We start from the raw sequence: 18,988 nt of genomic DNA on the forward strand, positions 1-18,988 counted from the left end.
AGAGAGAATGAGAACATTTGAAAAGAGAAAGCAGCACAGGGGAAGTCAAAGCCACTAGCAAAATCTCTTTAGGAATTTCTTTCTGTCAAGGTATGAGGAACCTTTGCCTTTAATGTCTGATTTTTTGGGTTGAGTGCTCTTCAAAGCACTAGGAGCCGCTCTCCTGGCTCCTTGCACAGGCATTTCCCTGATTCCCTCATGGCACATGGCCTGTAGTTCCTCCATAAAGAGCTAGCCTTGGCATCTCCGAAAGCTGTCATAGCACCACTATTTTTCACCAAATGGCTACTTAATTTTTTTTTTCTCTCTTTACAATTACTTAGAATCAAAGGCTTTATTATTAACTCCTGGACACAGCCTATCTAGTAAAGAACGACACCCTTCTAGCTCAGTGAAGAGGTTTAGCAATGGGAGGGCCCTTGAGATTATCCAGTTCAACCTCCTCATTTTTGAGCAGGGCCTGAAGTAAGGAAATTAGGAAGACTCATCTTCTCAGGTTCAAATCCAGCCTCTGATACTTAGGGACTGAAATGACTGAACAACAAGAAAAACTGAGGCCCAGGCAGCAGAATGGGCTCATGTATGGTCAAATCCTGGCTTTGCTGGTACACTCTAAATGACCATGGGCAAGATACTTCCACTCTCTGGGCCTCAGTTTCCTTGAAGGTAAAAATGCAGAGACTGAGCTAGATAAGGACCCCTTTTAATTCTAAATATATCTTCTTGCTCTTCAATTGTTTCAGTTGTGTTCAGACACAACTCTTTGTGATCCCATTTGGGATTTTCTTAGCAAAGATACTGGAGAGGTGTGTTTACAGGTAGTTTACAGATGAGGAAACTGAGGCAAACAGGGTTAGGTGACTTGCACAGGCTCACACGGTTATTGTCTGAGGCTGTATTTGAACTCAGGTCTTCCTGACTCCAGGCCTATTTTCTATTTTACTGTACCACTTCGATGCCCTGAATACATGATGCAACATAATGGAAGAACTAGCTGTCAGAGAGCAACGCCTGCAGCAGGGAAGCAAGAGAGAGAGAGATCCATGGGAAGAATATTTTGATTCATTCTGCTTTTGAGATGCAAGGGTTTGTTGTAACAAGCGAGCTGTGGTAGGGGCATGCACATGGGATTTGGAGACAGAGAACCTGGGCTTGACTTCTAATTTCTATCACACTGAACAAGCCACAACCTGAGGCTCAGTTTCCTCATCTGTAAACTACTTGTACTAACTGTTTTCCCAAGACTATTGTCATAAAATCCTCTATAAATATTATTATTCAGTAGCAGTGAACTCCGATCTTCCTTTGAGAGGTAAGGTAAGAAAAGCACTCTTTTCCCCTTTGATGTTGATAAGCTGTTCCATTATTGGAAGCAGCATTTCCTAGCACCTACTGTAAGCAAAATGCTCATCACTGAGCATACAAAGAATGACAAGATGGACTTTGCTTTTGTTTATTAAGCTCTGTGCTGTAGCAGCTACGGTGAGGAGAGTTATGAAGGAAACAAATGATGCTAAGAGACAAAGGTGAGGAAGACAACACTCTAGGCATATGGTCCCTGTGTCCTTGAGCCTAACCTGTGCAAAGGCAGGAAATATAAGTATTATGGATAAGGCACAAAAGAAATGCCAGTCTGAGTGGACGCTAGAGTCCCTGAAGGCTCGAGCCAGTCCGCAGGCCCCTTGAAGTAATGGCCTGTGCCTTCCTCATCGCTGGGTCTTTCTCCTTAGAGAGCCTGGCCTTTAATGCCAGCAAAGGAAAATCTAGAATTTGGTGAGAGACCAGCAAGGACTCTGTTTGGCTGAGGTATAAAAAATGGATTAGGCCCTGTGGTGGGAACTAATTATCAGGCTGAGGACTCTGAACTAGATTCAGTAGAAAGTGATCATAGCCATGCAGAAACACCCTTAGAAAGCATCTGGTCCAGACCCAATACCACTTTTCTTCCTCATTTTACACATGAAGGGTCTAAGGCCCAGAGAGGTTGCCCACAGTCACATAAAAAACAAATATTTGGGCAAATGGGTGGCACAGTGGCCATAGTGTTGGATCTGGGGTCAGGAAGGCCCAAGTTCAAATCCAGTCTTGGACATTTGCTTGTGCGACCCTTCGTCTGCCTCAATTCTTTCATCTGTAAAATGGAAATAGTACCTTCTTCACAGGGTTGTGGTGAGGAGGAAATGAGACCATACATGTAAAGTACTTGAAATGCCTGCTATTGGTTTTCTCATGCCACACTCACACCAACTTTCAAATCTCTCAATGCCAAATTTAGTCCTCTTCATTTTAGATCTGTATGACTAGGAAAACAGTGACAGGCACCTCCATTCTCAGTTGTTTGGATACTTTCATGAACCCCTTGGGTCTTATGTGTATATGCCTCCACATGGGCCTGCTTACCTGGTGCCTTTCCAGAAATTCTTCATAAAAAATTCAACCTAGAGAATTATCCCCTTTCCAGGGAAGAAGAATGTTTTGCATTTGCAAAGGGTCTGATATGTACGAGCCTCACATCTGCCAGATAAGAATTTCAGGGTGGTAAAGTTCTTGGCAGCTCTTTGTTGAATATCAAAGGGCAGGATTCAAACCCAAGTTTCTCTTAACTCTTCTCACTATATATATACTCTGCTGCCTGCGTCTCAAATCTGCTTTTTTTTTTTTTGGAGGGGGAAGGCAGGGCAATTGGGGTTAAGTGACTTGCCCAAGGTCACACGGCTAGCGCGTCAAGTGTCTGAGGCTGGATTTGAACTGAGCTCCTCCTGACTCCAGGGCCGGTGCTCTGTTCACTATGCCACCTAGTCGCCCCTCAAATCTGCTTTTTATCACACCAGAGCTCAGACTGTTCACTTATAAACCCAGACACACATATACACATACACGCACAAGCACATCAGGTGAGGGGGGTGCATGGCTCCCTGGAAGGCCTTAGGAAAAGAAGGGTTCAGGTCTGGACTCCAGCGTTTAACTAGCAGCCTGGGCTCACCCCACTGAAGTTTGGTGACCCGAGACAGCAGGGGGAGTTTCCTCCTCAGGGAGTTCCTGATACTAAAGAAATCACAGGTGCAGTCCCTGCCCCCATCCTAAGTAACACCAGAGGGATCCGGGGTTCAAGTGCTGCCTCCGGCACCTAGGCGCTGCGTGATCCGGCGTCCCCCGCGCAAACCCGACCCGACCAAGTTACGGAGGAGCTGCCCACGCGCAATGGTGGAAGGTCTAAGCACACTGGGGGTTTACTCACTGGGGCACAAAAAAGAACCCCGCCCCTGCCCTCAAGGAGCTTACACCCTATCTCTAACGCCTCTGTGAGGTCTAGGGCAACTAATTTTTCCCTGATCCTGGCCTCAGTTTCCCCATCTGTAAAACAAAGGTGGGGAGGGGGGTTTCCCTGGGCTATTAAGCCGCGATTCTAAGACCCCAAAGCCCGCTTCTGCAGCGCTTTTGACTTTTCAAAGTGTTTTTCCCAGTACTAGCCAGATGCAAAGGCTTCTTTAACGAAGGGGAAACTGAGGCTCGGGAAGAGGTATTGCGGGGAATCTTGGAAAGCGCCCGCCACGATGTGGGGGGGGCCCGGAGGCCCCCCAGGGGGCGGCGACCACCCGAAGGGCCGTCTCTTCCCTTCCCCCCACCCGCGTAACCGCTGGCGGCGCGCACACTCACCAGCCTCCCTCACGGGAGCAGGGGGAGGGGCGAAAGGAGGCTCGCGGTCGAGAGCGCGCGACGCGTCCGCAACGGCCGGGCCCGCCCTCCTTGCAGGTTCTCAGACTCGCCTCCCCTCAGGGTGCGCGCCAGCTCTCGCGGAGTAGAAGGCGGGGCTGGGCGGGGCAAAGGAGCGACGGGACCCAACCAATCGCCATCCCGGCTCTCCCCGCCCCCTTCTCCCTTCGCCTTCCGCCAATAGGGTGCGGAGGACAGTTACGTGTTTACCTTCCCTCCCCCTCCTGCCTTCCCCCCACGCCGTCTCGGCGCACTCTCCAGTCCGAGGCGCGCGCCCCGGCCCCCGCCCCTCCCTTCCCCTCCCCCTCCCCTCCCCGTTCCCCGCGGCGTGGGCGTGGCCCCCCAGGCGCTCGGAGAGCCTATAAAAGGCGGGCGGCGGCGGCGGCGCCATTTTGCGAACGGCGAGCAGCAGCAGCGGCCCGGAGAGGTGCAGCGGAGGTTTCCTGGTTTCGGACCCCCAGCGGCCGGATGGTGAAATCCTCCCTGCAGCGGATCCTCAACAGCCACTGCTTCGCCCGAGAGAAAGAGGGGGATAAACCCAGCACCACCGTCCACGTCAGCCGCGCCATGCCAGTCCTCAGCCTCCACAGCAGCGGCAGCCGCAGCAGCGAGAGGTAAGTGCGGAGGAGGGAGGTCCCCCCCACACCCACCCACTGCCTCCCCTGGCCTCCCTCCGCCCCGAGAGAAGCTTCCAGAAGTGGCGCCGGGGCCTCGGGGCCCTCCCCGGCACCGCACCCGGCCGCGCTTTGTCTCCGCCCTTGGCCAGCCAGGCCCGAGGCCCTGGGCCCGAGGAGGGGGGGGGGAGCGGGCTGAGTCCCGGCTGTTGACGGCCCCCGCGGGGGGCGGGGCCCGGTCCCGGGGGCGGACGTGGGGGCCGGCCGCGGTTTGGTCGCCTCCGTCCAGCCCCCGCCCCTTGTGGGGGCGGCGGGCCTTTCCCTAAAAGTAATCAATCCCACGCCCGAGGTGCCCCGGCGTAAATAAAGTCTCGAGGGAGGCCTCATCGCGCTTGCGCATTGGAGGCCTTATTCCCCCCCTCCCATCCCCCCCTCCCCCCAAGCCGGGCTGCCCTTGGTGGGACCCAGCCGAGAACTAGCGGCGGCCCCTCCTCGCCTCGGAATGCACCCTTGGACCAAGGAGCCCAGTAGTAAAGGGGAAGGGGTCCCCTTGTGTAGGAGGACATAGACCCGTGGAAAGAGCCGGGGTGGCGGTGCACCGGCCGTGTGACCTTGGGCAAGTCCCTTCCCCCACCACGGGCCTGGCAGCCGCCTTGAAATGAGGAACGAGCGGAACCCCCGAGAGTTTGTTGGTTTTTTTTTTTCTTTCTCATATTTTTTTTAACTCGGCGATGAAGTCTGAGTTTTCAGTGAATTAATCGGAAGACCTTTGAAAATAACCCGAATCAGGTCCGGAATGGCACCTATTTACTCCCCCTCCCCCCTTTCCTCTTTTGTTTTGTTGATGTAATAATAGGCATTTTTGAGAATTCTTTTGACTTCTCCGTTCTTTGGGGGCTGGGGGCGAGTCGGGTATTAAAGAGTTGCCCAGCTAAATTTAAGCTGTGGTTACGTTCTTAGACCAGAAAATATGAGAGCTGCCAGGGCCGCCCTAGAGGTCATCTAGTCCATCCCTCGAATTCTGCGCTTGGAAATCCAGGATCTTGGCTTGAGTCTGTTGGGGAGCCCTGTGAGCCAGTTCAATGAATCTGCAGTTTTCTTGGTGTTACACAGCCAGTTAGGGTTATGAAAGGAAGGAGCTCAAACCGTGGAATGCAGCCTGGGAGCTTAATACTTGATACTCCTCAATTAAAGTAAAAACCCAAATCGAGGTTGAGTAGAATAAAAAAAAATAAATCCAGGAACTAATGGGACAGGATTTGGCTTACCACCAAAATTGAACTTAAGGAAAAGAAATTTTTACTTAATGTGAGTGAGGTTTTCATTCTGGATTTCCTCTATAACAAATAGGCTAGGCTAAAGTAATTTGTTAAAAATGAATATTTAAATTCTCAAATGGTTCTACTTATTGATCATCTTCCTAATTCTGAAAAAGCTTGGAGCAGTATTAGAGCATTGAAAAAGCCATTGACTTAATATTTAGATTAAATTTCCTGTATTTTGCAGGAGAGGTTTTTTTGTCTGCCCCCCCCCCCCGGGGGGGGGGGGGGGGGGAAATTAGGTACAGGGCAAAAAGGTGGGTTATTATTGGGTACATATTTATACTGATTTGCAAATGGCTGCTGGCACTCATAGATGGCAATTGTGAAAATTTCCCTACGGGCCTCGATTGCTGCATCTGCTGAGATGACGCAACCATAGAGTGAGCCTTGCAGGGTGAAAGATGGTGCATAGGGAGGGGCTAGGTTGCCCGTTCTTCAGTTCTCAGTATGACCTAAAACTGTTTATCTTGAAGCAAGTCGGTGGGAGAAGCTTATGCCAGATGCTGTACCTCCATAATGTTAATTTGAAATCACTTGTGAGATTTTATATTTGGGTGGGGGGGGTGGAGGCAAAAATAATTTAAGAATTAATCTAAAGGATATTATTTATCAGGATTAGAATTGTTATCTCTGGAGTTGGATCCAAGAGCTTCTCAGTTGTTATTGACTAGGTACTTAGAAAAACCCTCAGGACTTGAGATTTTGTGATATTCCCATCCATCAATTTTGTTTTTGTGCAGAAGAGGCAGAGTGGTTTTTTTTTGTCCTTGTGAAAAAAGCGATATGGCATTTTTAAAGCCCTTGAAAAGAGGAAATTAAGTGACTGAAATTAGAAATGGGAATTGAACATTAGTCCTGCCCAGTGGGGAGCTTGTTAACTTATTTTAAAAGCCTGAATTCACTGGAAATAAAGCCACAAACTAAAGAGTCAAAATTATGATGAAGCTGTTTTGGCTTATGATTAAGCATTGCCTGTCAAGTCATAAAATGAGATAACTGTTTAATTTAATTACAGGAGATAATTTTGGCAGGTCAGAGCTGTTTTCTTGTTTGGAAATAGATGTTGATTTTGCAATCCTATTTAAATTAAACATCTAATCTCAGGCATATCTCAGAGAGTAGTATGATTCACACAAAGGTGAGAGAGACTTTACCATGGGTCTTATTCATGAAAAAGGCCCTGATAACTCTGGTGCTTTGATATTGTGATGAAATCCAAATAAAAAGCCAAAAGAAAATATTCCCTCAGACCTTTGAAGGAAGAGGTCTTGCTTGTTCAGTGAAATTTAATGCATTTCATAACCTAGGCTTTTAAATAGGCATGTCCTAAAGAAACTTTATGAGCAGAAGCTAGACTTTTCATAGGAATTATAGTAACAGTGAACAGAGATGAGGAAACTCAGTTCCAAAGGAGTTGTGACTTGTTCGTTTAGCAGTCAGTATTCAAACTCATCATTTGACTTCAAACCTATCTATGCCTTTTCCATTATTATCAGTCAATAAATATTTATTAAGCACTTAATATATTATGCACTGCAAAGGGATACAAGGAAAGCCAAAAGACCCTGTCTTCAGGGAGCTGACAGTGAAATAGGAGACACCAAAGGACTGTGTGAAAATAGCAGAAGAAAGGCATGAGAATTAAGAGAAATTGGGGAAAAAGCTTCCTGGGGAAGGTGGGACTTGAGCTGGACTTTGAAGGAAGACAGGAGATGAAGATGAGAAGAAAGAGCTTTCCAGCTATGGGGGACAAAATCAGTGAAGATTCCCCATTTGGTTAATGGAGTATCTTGTTCAAGGAACAACAGAGCAACCATTATTGCTGGGTCCAAAGAGTGCATCCAGCCTTTGCTTACTAGGTGAATTACAGGTACGATTTAAGCTTTTGTCTTTTTTAATCTTGCAGTGATTTAGGGTTGTTGTAAGAGACACATTTTATGACTTGCTTACTTACCTGTAATAACTTTTTATTAACGGTTTGGTTTTTCCTCAGTTCCAGGGTCTCCTTCAATTGCTGTAGTAACCTGGGTCCAGGGCCTCAGTGGTGCTCCTGATGTCCCTCACCCACCCCTGAAGATCCCAGGTGGGCGAGGGAATAGTCAGAGGGATCACAATCTTTCAGCTAATTTATTTTATTCTGTAAGTATGCATCTCTGTTTTTAACTTTCCATCTTTCACTTCCCCATATTTAGTGAGTCATCATGTCTTGTCACTTCTGCCTCTAACATCTCTTGGATCTTGTTCTCTTCTCTATTCTCGGTTCTTAGTCCCAATTCAAGCTTTTTCTAAGGCACAGCACTGATAGTGTTTTTTTGTTACTGTTTTTTTTTTTTTATTTAAACCAACCTTTTGTGTTTCTCTATTACCTACCTGCAAGATCAGATGTAATCTCCTTAGCCTGCCTCACATAATTCCTCTTCATATACTCTAGTAGTTTCTTCTGTGAACTCAACATTTCATCTCCCAACTATGTATTTTCAAGATCTCATTTTTTTAAAGTTTATTTTTAGTTTTCAACATTTACTTCTTCCATAAGTTTTGTTTTCTCCCCCTCCCCAAAATGGCATGCAATCTGATAGAAGCTCTACATATACATTCCTATTAAACATTTTCACATTACTCATGTTGTATAGAAGAATTAGAACAAGTGGAAGGAACCATGAGAAAGAAAAAAAATTGCTTTGCTCTCAAGAGCTCTCATATCTGGACTTCACCTTACTACTCCACTTAGAATCCTTTTTTTCCTTAAGGCTCTGATTAGGTGTTGCCTCCAGGACCTTTCCTTCCCTCGTTTATATTGAATGTTCTCTGCCTCCTTGAAGTTTATTTAGTATTACCTATGTATTTCTATGTTTTATTGCCCCAGATGATGGAAATTCCTTGAGAAAAGACCTCTTGTTTCTGTAACTAGTGCTTAAGTGGTACAGTGGAGAGTGCTGTGCCAGAGTTGGACTCATTTTCCTGAATTCAAATCTGGCCTCAGGCATAGTTGTGTGACCCTGGGAAAGTCACTTTAACGCTGTTTGCCCCAGTTTCATCATCTAAAATGTGCTGGAGAAAAATGTGGCAAGCCACTACAGTATCTTTGCCAAGAAAACCCAAAGTTGGATCATGAAGAGTTGGACATGACTAAACCAACAGTGTGGCTGAGTCATTTCCATTTAGTATAAAATCTAGTGTATATCTTGATTTCCTACTCTACCCAGTAGTTAGGAAGTATTTTTCTGTGCTGATCAGTTAGTGTAAGATAAAAATTACATTTCTGATGACTTGGAGGGGGGGAAAAATTTCTAATGGTTGCTCTGTCAACAGGATAATCGGCTGACTGTAACAGAGGAACTAACGTCTAATAACAGGACAAGAATTCTAAATGTCCAGTCCAGGCTTACAGATGCCAAACACGTTAATTGGAGAGCAGTGCTGAACAACAACAGCCTCTACATCGAAATTCCAGGCGGTGCTCTACCTGAAGGGAGCAAAGATAGGTAGGTGCTTACCTGTCATCCAGGTTGGTGTCTGTTTCGGGGAACTGCTAGGACTTGAGGAAAGGTTGGCTATCCAACATTCACATCAGCATTAGTTCATTCATTGTGTGTTGAAAGCTTTATCTAAGGGACTTTTTAACTTCCAAGTTCATTCATTTTCCTATGTCATAATTTTTTTTAAATTAGACATTCTTTGGTAATGAAATTAGGACTGGTCACATTGGGAATTTGTTTTGTTTTGTTTTTTTCTTAGCTCCATTCGACTTGGTTACTTTAGAAACTAGCCTATTGAATATGATGTCCTTGTTTTCTTAACCTGAGGAAAGGTTAAAATTACCCATGGTTAATATCAAATGATTTGTTGTTTACAAGAAATTTAAAATCTGGACGAGGCAAATTGTTTGTGAGCTTGCTGATCTTTGAAATTGAGGTTTCCTGTAAACTCTTATATACTTGTGTTGAACTTTCATTCCCATAATTATGTACTCCAGTAAGATTTGACTGCAAGTTCATCAAGGTCAGAGACTGTGTTTCTCTTACCTTTGTAATCTCCCCATGTACCAACATCTGTAGGTGCTAAATCAATAGTATAGGTAGGTGTATACATACATGAGGCAGCTAGGAGTTGCAGTGGATAGAGTGCTGGGCCTGGAATCAGGAAGACCTATCTTCCCAAGTTTTATTCTGGCCTGAGACACTAATTGGCTGTGTGACCCTGGGCAAGTCACTTTACCCTGTTTGCCTCAGTTTCCTCATTTGTAAAAGGAGTTGGAGAAGGAAATAGCAAATAGCTCCCCTGTCTTTGCAAAGAAAACCCCAAGTGGGGTCACTGAAGATCACATAACTGAAATGACTGGACTGCATACATACAGTGGCAATAAATAAGCACTATTTTGGTAAAGAATATATGGTTAGTGTCAAGAAGAAAAAATAAGTTTTGTTTTAACAGCTGCTTGTTTTAGTTTTGCAGTTCTTCTTGAGTTTGCAGAAGAGCAGCTTCATGTCGATCACGTCTTTATCTGCTTCCACAAGAATAGAGATGATAGAGGTAGGTGCAAGTGTGACCCATTTTAACTTTACAGTGATGAAACTGATATTTCTGGAAAACATCATTCAGGAAGGACATGATAGCTGTCTTAAAATGGGCTGTCACAGGAGTGGCATTAGACTTGTCTTTGAACTGCAGGGTACAGCTGGGAGGGGTAGGAAGAATGTGCTGACAATCTGAATGATAGAAAATGGAATGGAAGTAACCGTTGGTCCTTCCCTATCAGTTAAGAGACTTAGGTTTGATAACAACTTGTCAGTATGTTGTAGAAGGGATTCTTTTTCAGGTATGGTTTGGACAGATTCTGCAAAATACCTACCCAGAGAGAAGTGACTTGCCCAGTGCCATATAGCAACTTAGTGACAGAACTGAGAGTAGAACCCAGGTCTAGAGGACACTTCTTCTTCATTTTGCAGGCCACTATGCCACAACTCTTTACCTTGGAAAAGTGCTGATAATATTGTTGGGTAAACCATTCATTATCCCTTGGGCATTTCATAGACGGGAGAAAGCTGAGGGTCCCTGGGCCAGGCTTAGAAACCAGTGCCCTGACTCACTTTGCTGAGCTACCATGTAATATTGTTGTGTTTTTAAGGAAGCATACTCTTGAATTATTGACTTTGTTTCTGTTCCTACCTTCACAGCTGCATTGCTCCGTACTTTCAGCTTTTTGGGCTTTGAGATTGTGAGACCAGGGCATCCCCTTGTCCCCAAGAGACCAGATGCTTGCTTCATGGCCTACACATTTGAGAGAGACTCTTCGGAAGAAGACTAGATTGCATTGTTTTGCATCTTTAGAGCTTTCTTGTTGTCTGTAAAGATGAGTCTGTGGAAATTTTGTCAACATCAATTACAGTGCATTTAATGTTGTGCTTTGTACGAAATATTGTGACCAACTGCTCTAGTGGTGGGATGTTGAAAATTTCAGACTTTATCATCTTTTCTGGATTTGTCCGCATGTTGTGATTGTGCAAATAAATGCTCACTCCAAATTAGCAGTATATTTCTTGAAGTTTAATATTGTGTTTGTGATACTGAAGTATTTGCTTTAATTCTAAATAAAAATTTATATTTTACTTTTTTATTGCTGGTTTAAGATGATTAAGACTATCCTTACACATTCAAAAGAAGTTTATTTGAAATAAAGTAGTATCCTAGGCCTAGAAACCAAAATAGTAGGTCTCTTAACTTGGAAAGATAGGTATTAATCTGCCCTTCTATTGCTCTCAAATCAGAATAAAAATGATTACAACTAGAAGAACTTTGCCGTGGTGGTTTTAACATCCCTCCCTGTGTCAAGTATTATTTGTACTGATTTTGTTGATTTTGAGGGTTTATCTAGTATGGAGAAGATTATCTTAGCCCTCAGTTTTGTCAGCCAATTTAAAGCTGATTGCTTTTTCCAGAATCTTGTTGTACTGCCTGTTTGAAATAAGACATTTGTTCAATTGGGATCTTTTTTTGTTTTTGTCTTTTTCAGCAGAGTTTTGGGGAGGGTAGGGGGTAAAATTGGCTTTGAAGATATTGGGAAAGGTGTTTGTGAAATTTGAGGGGTATGATTCCATCCATCTTTATTGTTGCATAATGAGTAAGGGGTGGTGAAGGAAGTGTGGTGCTCTTCTGAAAACAAGTATAGCTCAGCCTTGAAGTATCACCATGATGTAAGTGCTTTTGGGGGGAAAGGAAATTATTTCTGACATCCTTTGACACAAGTTGCAAGATTTATTGCTGTTTAAGCCTGTGTGGTTTATGGTTTCATTGACCACCATCACCAATGCCTACGTGTTAAAAAGTAGACCATTCATTTGGCTGTTGGATTATCCTCCCCTCCCCCTCATGCTAACTAGCCTAATGACCTAGAAAGGTGCTTAGAAATATAAACAGACCTTTAAACCTGTGTTTAAACCATTACTTAATTATTCCCAAGCTATCACACAACTTTTCCGCAGCCAATCTTAGAACACATTGCATTGCTTCTGTTTCATTCCTCAACTCCTTAATGAGGCTATCCCTCTACTGCCACCCAGTTTGTATCTTTCAGTGTTCTCCATTGTTAAATGTGGTGAATTTTTTCTCAGCTGGTCTCTGCAACTTTTAAAATTCCCCAACCTCTCCTGATTGTTACAACACTACTCCATCGTTTTTTGCCCAACTGACCAACCTAAGCTCATGAGATAAGTCAACTTAAGTGAGAGTGTACCTATGGGCCCTGTTTTGGCAACTCCACATTCAGTAATCTCATTAGCTTCCATGGTTCATCTATATACAGATTCAAATATATATACAAACATCTCCTCCCCTAAACTCTAACCCACATTAGCACCTAGATCTGTGTAATGGATATTTCAAAACTCCATTATGTTCAACTTGTAAAAGTAGTGTACCTGGGTTCAAGTTTTGCCTCTTAAGTTCTTTACATCTTTGTCTCCTCCATCCTTAACTTACATTTAAACCTACTATGCTAAATCCTGTTCCTCTTCTTGGCTACACTTGAAAAAGCCATCCATACTTGGTGATTCCACTTCCTCTCCCCTGCTAAACTTAGGTGTTTTCTAGCTTCAACTCTCTCCAAAGCTATCAATAATCGTTTAATTGCCAGATCTAATGTTCTTTTCTCACTCATGCTTCTTTACCTCTTGGCAGCACTGAACATTGCTCAACATCTCCTGGGTACTTTAGGTTTCTAGGGCATTTCTCCTGTTTCTTCTGCCTGACTCTTTGTTGCACCAACTGAATAATCTCGGGTGACTGTCCTGAGCCCTCTTTTCCCTTTATACCAGGAGTCCTTAACCTAGAGTCTATGAACTTATTTATCAAAAAAAAGTTTTGTTACTATTTCAATATAATTGGTTTTCCTGATGATCCTATGTAATGTGTATGTTTAAAAAAACTTAGGAGAAGAGACCCATGGCATAAAAATGGTTAAGAACTCTCATTTGGTTGTCTCAACCTTCATGAGTTCCATTATTGTCTTTAGGCAGATGATTCCCAAATCTTCATATTCATCCCTATTTTCTCCTGAGCAAACCTCAACATCACTAGCTGCTTCTTGGACATCTCACAGTGGATGTTTCTTAAATATATCAAGCTCAGTATATCCAAAATAGAACTGGCATCTTTCCTTCCAAACCTTCCTCCTTTCACATCATTCTTATTACTACTGCGTAGTCATCTCCGTTACCCAGTTTGCAACCTCAGTTTAACCTTGGTGTCATTCTCAACTCCTTACTTGCACTAATTTCTCCTTCTATTCCTATATCCAAACACAATATTTTGTCAAGTCCTACCATTTCTGCCTTCATAGTGTCTCTCCTATATGCTTCCTTCTCTTCTTTGACAACAGCCACTACCCTGGTGCACCCTGACCCTCATCATCTCTTGCCTAGACTATTGCAATAGCCTGTATTTGATAGTCCTGCCCAAAGTCTCTCCCCAATCTGATCCATCCTCTACTCTGCTATCAAATTGGTCTTCCTAAAGCACAAATCTTGACTGTCACTTACTTCCCCCCTACCCAACTCAGTAAAATCTAGTGGATTCCTATTATCTTGAAGATCAATTATAAAATCCTCCGGGTTAAAAGCTTTTCACAAACTTCCCACCCCCATTCTGTGATTACCATAAAGTAGAATTCTTCTTATACCTTGTCCCCCCCCCCCCCCCCAATCACACATATTCTCTATGATCCAGTGATCCTTGCTGTTGCCCACACAAGACACTCTACTTAGCTTAGAGCTTTTTCATTGACTGTCCCCCATGTCTGGAAAGCTCTCCTTCCTCATTTCCATCTTCTGACTCCTTTGGCTTCCTTTAATTCTCAGCTAAAATCTTACCCTCTACAGGAAGCTTTTCCTGATCCATTTTAATTCTAGTACTTTACTTCTGTTGATTATTTCAAATTTATCCTGTATATAGCTTGTACATAATTATTTGCATGCTCTCTTCCATTAGATTGTGAGCTGCTGGCAGAGACTATCTTCAACCTTTCTTTGTATCTCCAAAACTTAGCACAGTGCCTGGCACATGGTAATTATTTGACTATCTCCTGTTTGGTCATGAACACTTCCCCTCCCCACAGAGATGAAGGGTCATTTCTCCCTCGCTACTTTATTTTGTTTATGATATCCTTTATGTTTAATCTACGTACTCATTTGTAGCTTGTCTTGGTATATGGTATGAGATCTTGGTCTCAACAGAGTTTCTGTCAGACTACTTTCCAGTTTTTCCCAGCAGTTTTTGTCAAGTTCTTGCCCCAATAGCTGAGATCTTTGGGTTTTATTGTGCTTATTTACTTCTGTATATTGTATACTTCATATATTCCACGAATCAATCTCTCTATTTCTCAACCAGTACCAAATTGTTTCAATGAATATTCTGTATTATAGTTTGAGATCTTTGAGATCTGGTACTTCCAGGTCCCCTTCCTCCCCATTTATTTATTTGTTTGTTTATTTATTTATTCTTTTTTTTTTTGCATCTCATCAGTTCCTTCTGCTCCTGGGGCCCCTGTGATTAAAGGGTGAAGTAGAGAACTCCTCCCAAAACTTTCACTGAAGGACGGGGCCCAGGACAGCTATCTCTTAATTTCCCATTCTGCAGCACTCCTTTGGACCCGTTTTCCTATTTTTTTTTCAGTTTATATAATATTAGAATTAATTGTTCTTTAAATGTTCGATAGAATTTACTTATAAAACCATCTGGTCCTGGGGTCTTTTTCTTTGGGAGTTTAACTGAGTTTATAGTTTATTCAAATTCTTTTTTTAAGGTCAAGCTATTTAATTTATTTCTTGCTTGTATAGTCTGGGTACCTTATGTTTTATATTCATCTATTTCATTTAGATTATTGCATTATAATTTTTTGTTGCTTTATTGCATTATAATCAGGTAAAATAGTTCCTAATAAATTTCTTTTATTTCTTCTTCATTGTCTATGAGTTCACCTTTTTTAAAATTTTCTTCTTTCTTTAAAAAAAATCAAGTTAGCTAATAGTGTATTTTATTGTCAAAAGTAAAATACTAATTTATTAATTCAATGGCAATTTTACTTTTTATTTTGTTAATCTCTCCTTTGACTTATAGAATTTCTATTTTGGTGTTTAACTGGGGCTTTTCATTTTGTTGGTTTTCTAGGTTTTTTAGTTGCATGTCCAATTTTCTTGTCTTTTCTTTATCTCTTTTATTGATGAAAGAATTTAGAGTTATAAAATTTCCCCTGAGGACTGCTTTGGATGCATCCTAAAAGTTTTGGTTTTATTGTCTCATTGTTTTTCTCTCAAATAATCTCATTTGTCTCATTTATTATCTCAAATAATCTCTAGTGAAATTATTTATTGTTTCTATGACTTGTTCTTTGACCAACCATTCTTTAGGATTGGGGGCCATCTCCAGTAGTCCTGATCTATATCTTGCCACTGGACTCAGATGACTCTGGAAGAGAAAGTGAGGCTGGTGACTTTGCATAGCCCTCCCTCACTTAAATCCAATTCATTTGCAAGTCATAGCATTACCTTCCTGATGTCATGGTCCTCTTCTAGAACAAAAGACAAACTACAACAGCCTTAGGATTGGAATTGGTCTGTAAAAGATGCATTTTATATTTCTGTCTTTCTACAGTTATTTATGAGGTTTTTATGCTCTAATACATGCTCAGTTTTTGTGAAGGTGACATGTGCAGGTGAGAAATATATTGTGTGTGTATTATGTATATATAGGTGTGTGTATATATATATATATATATATATATACACATATACATATATATATAAAATGAGATCAGCATATCTTAACTTTTTTCTAAAGTCTATTTAAGTTCTCATTTCTTTGTTGTTTATTTTTTAGAAGGGACAAATTAAGATTCTCTGCTATTTATAGTTTTTAGTATTTCTCACTGTAACTCATTTAACTTTTTATTTAAGTAGATGCTATGCTATTTGATACATATATGTTTAGTATTGATATTAATTCATTATCTCTGATACCTTTCAGCAAAATGTGGTTTCCCCATTTATTTATCTCTTTTAATTAGGTCTATTATTGCTGTTGTTTTGTCTGAAGTCATGGTTACTACCCATGCCTTTTTTTTACTTTAGCTGAAGCATATTTTGCTTCAGATCCTTATTTTAACTCTGTGTACATCTTTCTGCTTCAAGTGTATTTCTTATAAACAACACATTGTTAGATTCTGGTTTTTAACACAGTCTTCTGTCCTCTTCCATTTTATGGGTGAGTTAATCCCATTCACATCCAACGTTATAGAAATAATTTTATGTTCTTCTCCATCCTATTCTCTTATACTTTTTCTTTTCTTTGTTTCTTGCTCTCTATAAAGAAGAAAGGGAGGGTTTCCACCTCCCCCAATTCATGTAAAAGGGGACTCTGAACAAACTTTGGAGCTACAGAACTCACAAAATGACACAGAGAAGCTAACCTCCCACTGAGGACAGCCCAGCAAATACAAGCTGGTTACAGGCCATAGAGGACCTTAAGAAGCAAATAAGAGAAATGAAGGAAAAATTGGGAAGAGAAATGAGAATGATGCAAGAAAATTATGAAATGAGAGTCAACAGCCTGACTGAGGAAAATAACACTTTAAAAAATAGACTAACTCAAATGGCAAAAGAGGTTCCAAAAGGCAATGAGGAGAAGAATGCCTTAAAAAGCCAAATTTTCCAGATGGAAAAAGAATCTCAAAAGCTCACTGAAGGGAATCATTCCTTCAGAATTAGCTTGGAGCAAACAGAAGCCACTGACTTTATGAGAAATCAAGATGCTGTTAAACAGATCCAAACAAATGAAAGAATAGAAGGCAATGTGAAATATCTCATTGGAAAAACCACTGACCTGGAAAATAGATCCAGGAGAGAGAATTTAAAAATTATTGGACTACCTGAAAGCCATGATCAAAGAAAGAACCTAGAAATCATCAAAAAAAATAAGAAAGGGAGGGGTAATAGATAAGGAATATGTTACGCTCATTATTAATATTCTAGGTTTGGTGTGATCTGTTTCTGTTCCTCTACTCTTTTTTTTTTTTATTTTGAAAAATTTGCTTTTTGGGAGGGCAATTGGGGTTAAGTGACTTGCCCAAGGTCACATGGCTAGTTTTTGTGTTCAGTGTCTGAGGCTGGATTTGAACTCAGGTCCTCCTGACTCCAGGGCCGGTGCTCTTTTCACTGCACCATCCAACTGCCCCTGTTATTTTTATTTTTTGTTTGTTCCTCTTCTCTTCTTAGCTTTCCCTAACCTAGTGCCTGATAATAGGTTTTTGTCCTTTCTGCCTTCTTTTAGGATCCTTCTTGGAATTGAGCATCCTTGGAATTTATTTTGTTTAAGACTTAATTGATTGTTGCCCTTTGTTCTCAAAGAGGACAAATATGACATCACTTTGTTGGTGTCAAGGTATAGTGTTGGCTGATCATTTAATATAAGCTTGGAAGGTTCTACCAAAGTTGGACACAAATAGTCCATATGAATATTTGAAGGGGAGATGGCTCTAAATTTGCATATCTCATGTTTCTTTTAAACTACTGCAATTCTGCTTTGCTCATAGAGCACAGGGCCTTCTTTGATGTGGGTACACCATACTAAGCAGTTCTTTGCCAGTGCATTCCATGTCACACAATTGATTCCAAATTTCTTTAGAGAGACCTGGAGAGTATCTTTGTATTATTTCTTCTGACCACCATGATTACCTGCCTTGCATAAGATTTCCACAAAATAGTCTTTTAGGCAAACCATAGGTTTGGCATTTGAACTACATGGCCAGACCAGAGTTGTATTCTCTGCAACAGATTTTGAATGTTTGACAATTCCACTCAAGAAAGGATCTCACCTATCTTGCTAGGTGATCTTCAGGATCTTCCTAAGACAATTCAAAGGGATTTGATTTATTTTCCTGCCATGGTGCTGGTAGGATGTCCAGGTTTCACAGGCATAAAACAATGAAGTCAGCACAAAGGGCTATGTAGACCTTCAGTTTAGTAGGTAGCTTAATACCTCTTCTCTCTCACATTTTTCTTCAGAGTCTCCCAAACATTGAGCTAGCTCTGGCAATGTGCGCATCAACCTAATTATCTATGTGTACATCCCTAGACAGCATACTGCTAAGGTATGTGAAATTATCCAGTGTTTAAAATTTCTCCATTTGTGGTAACCAATGGCTTCACTTACGGATAATGTGGTGTTAGCTGGTAGAGAACATGTGTTTTCTTGGTGTTAATTGTTAGGCTAAAATTAGTAAAAGCAGCAGAGAATTGATCTATATTTTGTTGCAACCCAACTTCAGAGACTGCATTGAGTTCACAATCATCTATGAACCAAAAAATCATGTGCCAGCTCTCCCTCCACTTTAGATCTTGGCTTGTAGCCTTTTCTTCAGTGAACTTTTGGACTTCCTTTCCCATTTGGCCAGTTCTGCTTTTTAAGGCATTCTTCTCCTCATTGGTTTTTGGATCTCTTTTGTCAATTGAGGTAGTCTATTTTTTCTTTTTTTGCTTTTTGGAGGGGGTTGTGTAGGGCAATTGGGGTTAAGTGACTTGCCCAAGGTCACATGGCTAGTAAGTGGTAAGTGTCTGAGGCCAGGTTGTATCTCAGGTCCTCTTGACTTCAGGGCCGGTGCTCTATTTACTGCACCACCTAGTCACCCCCGTAGTTTATTTTTTAAGGTGTTATATTGTTCAGTATTTTTTTGGGTCTCCTTTAGCAAGCTGTTGACTAATTTTTCATGATTTTCTTGTATCACTCTTTTTTCTCTTCCTACTTTTTCCTTTACTTCTCTTACTTGATTTTCAAAATCCTTTTTTGTGC

The 18,988-nt window shown here is 41.8% G+C and overlaps 2 protein-coding genes across 9 annotated transcripts in view; one reads left to right on the forward strand and one right to left on the reverse strand.

The window, feature by feature from the left end:
• Positions 1-3,814, reverse strand: part of JSRP1 (junctional sarcoplasmic reticulum protein 1) — a 90,684-nt gene extending 86,870 nt beyond the window's left edge. For 5 of the 8 annotated variants that reach the window (XM_069075203.1, XM_069075121.1, XM_069074947.1 and 2 more), the window contains exon 1: positions 3,658-3,813. The gene's annotated coding sequence lies outside the window, so the exon portion shown is untranslated. Of the gene's footprint in view, positions 1-3,657 lie in introns of all 8 variants that reach the window. The other 3 variants (XM_069075431.1, XM_069075355.1, XM_069075280.1) reach the window with 1 other exon arrangement.
• A 262-nt stretch (positions 3,815-4,076) lies between these two features.
• Positions 4,077-11,267, forward strand: OAZ1 (ornithine decarboxylase antizyme 1). Its single transcript, XM_069075773.1, is given in 6 exon segments — positions 4,077-4,328; positions 7,644-7,701; positions 7,703-7,789; positions 8,963-9,135; positions 10,098-10,183; positions 10,828-11,267. Coding segments are annotated over 6 exon segments (681 nt in total). The 5' UTR covers positions 4,077-4,182; the 3' UTR covers positions 10,959-11,267.
• The last annotated feature ends 7,721 nt before the right edge of the window (positions 11,268-18,988 follow it).

The sequence above is a fragment of the Petaurus breviceps genome, unplaced genomic scaffold (assembly GCF_028583685.1).
Source record: "Petaurus breviceps papuanus isolate PSGF00001 unplaced genomic scaffold, PetGlider_PUasm1.0 108, whole genome shotgun sequence".
NCBI lineage: Eukaryota > Metazoa > Chordata > Mammalia > Diprotodontia > Petauridae > Petaurus > Petaurus breviceps.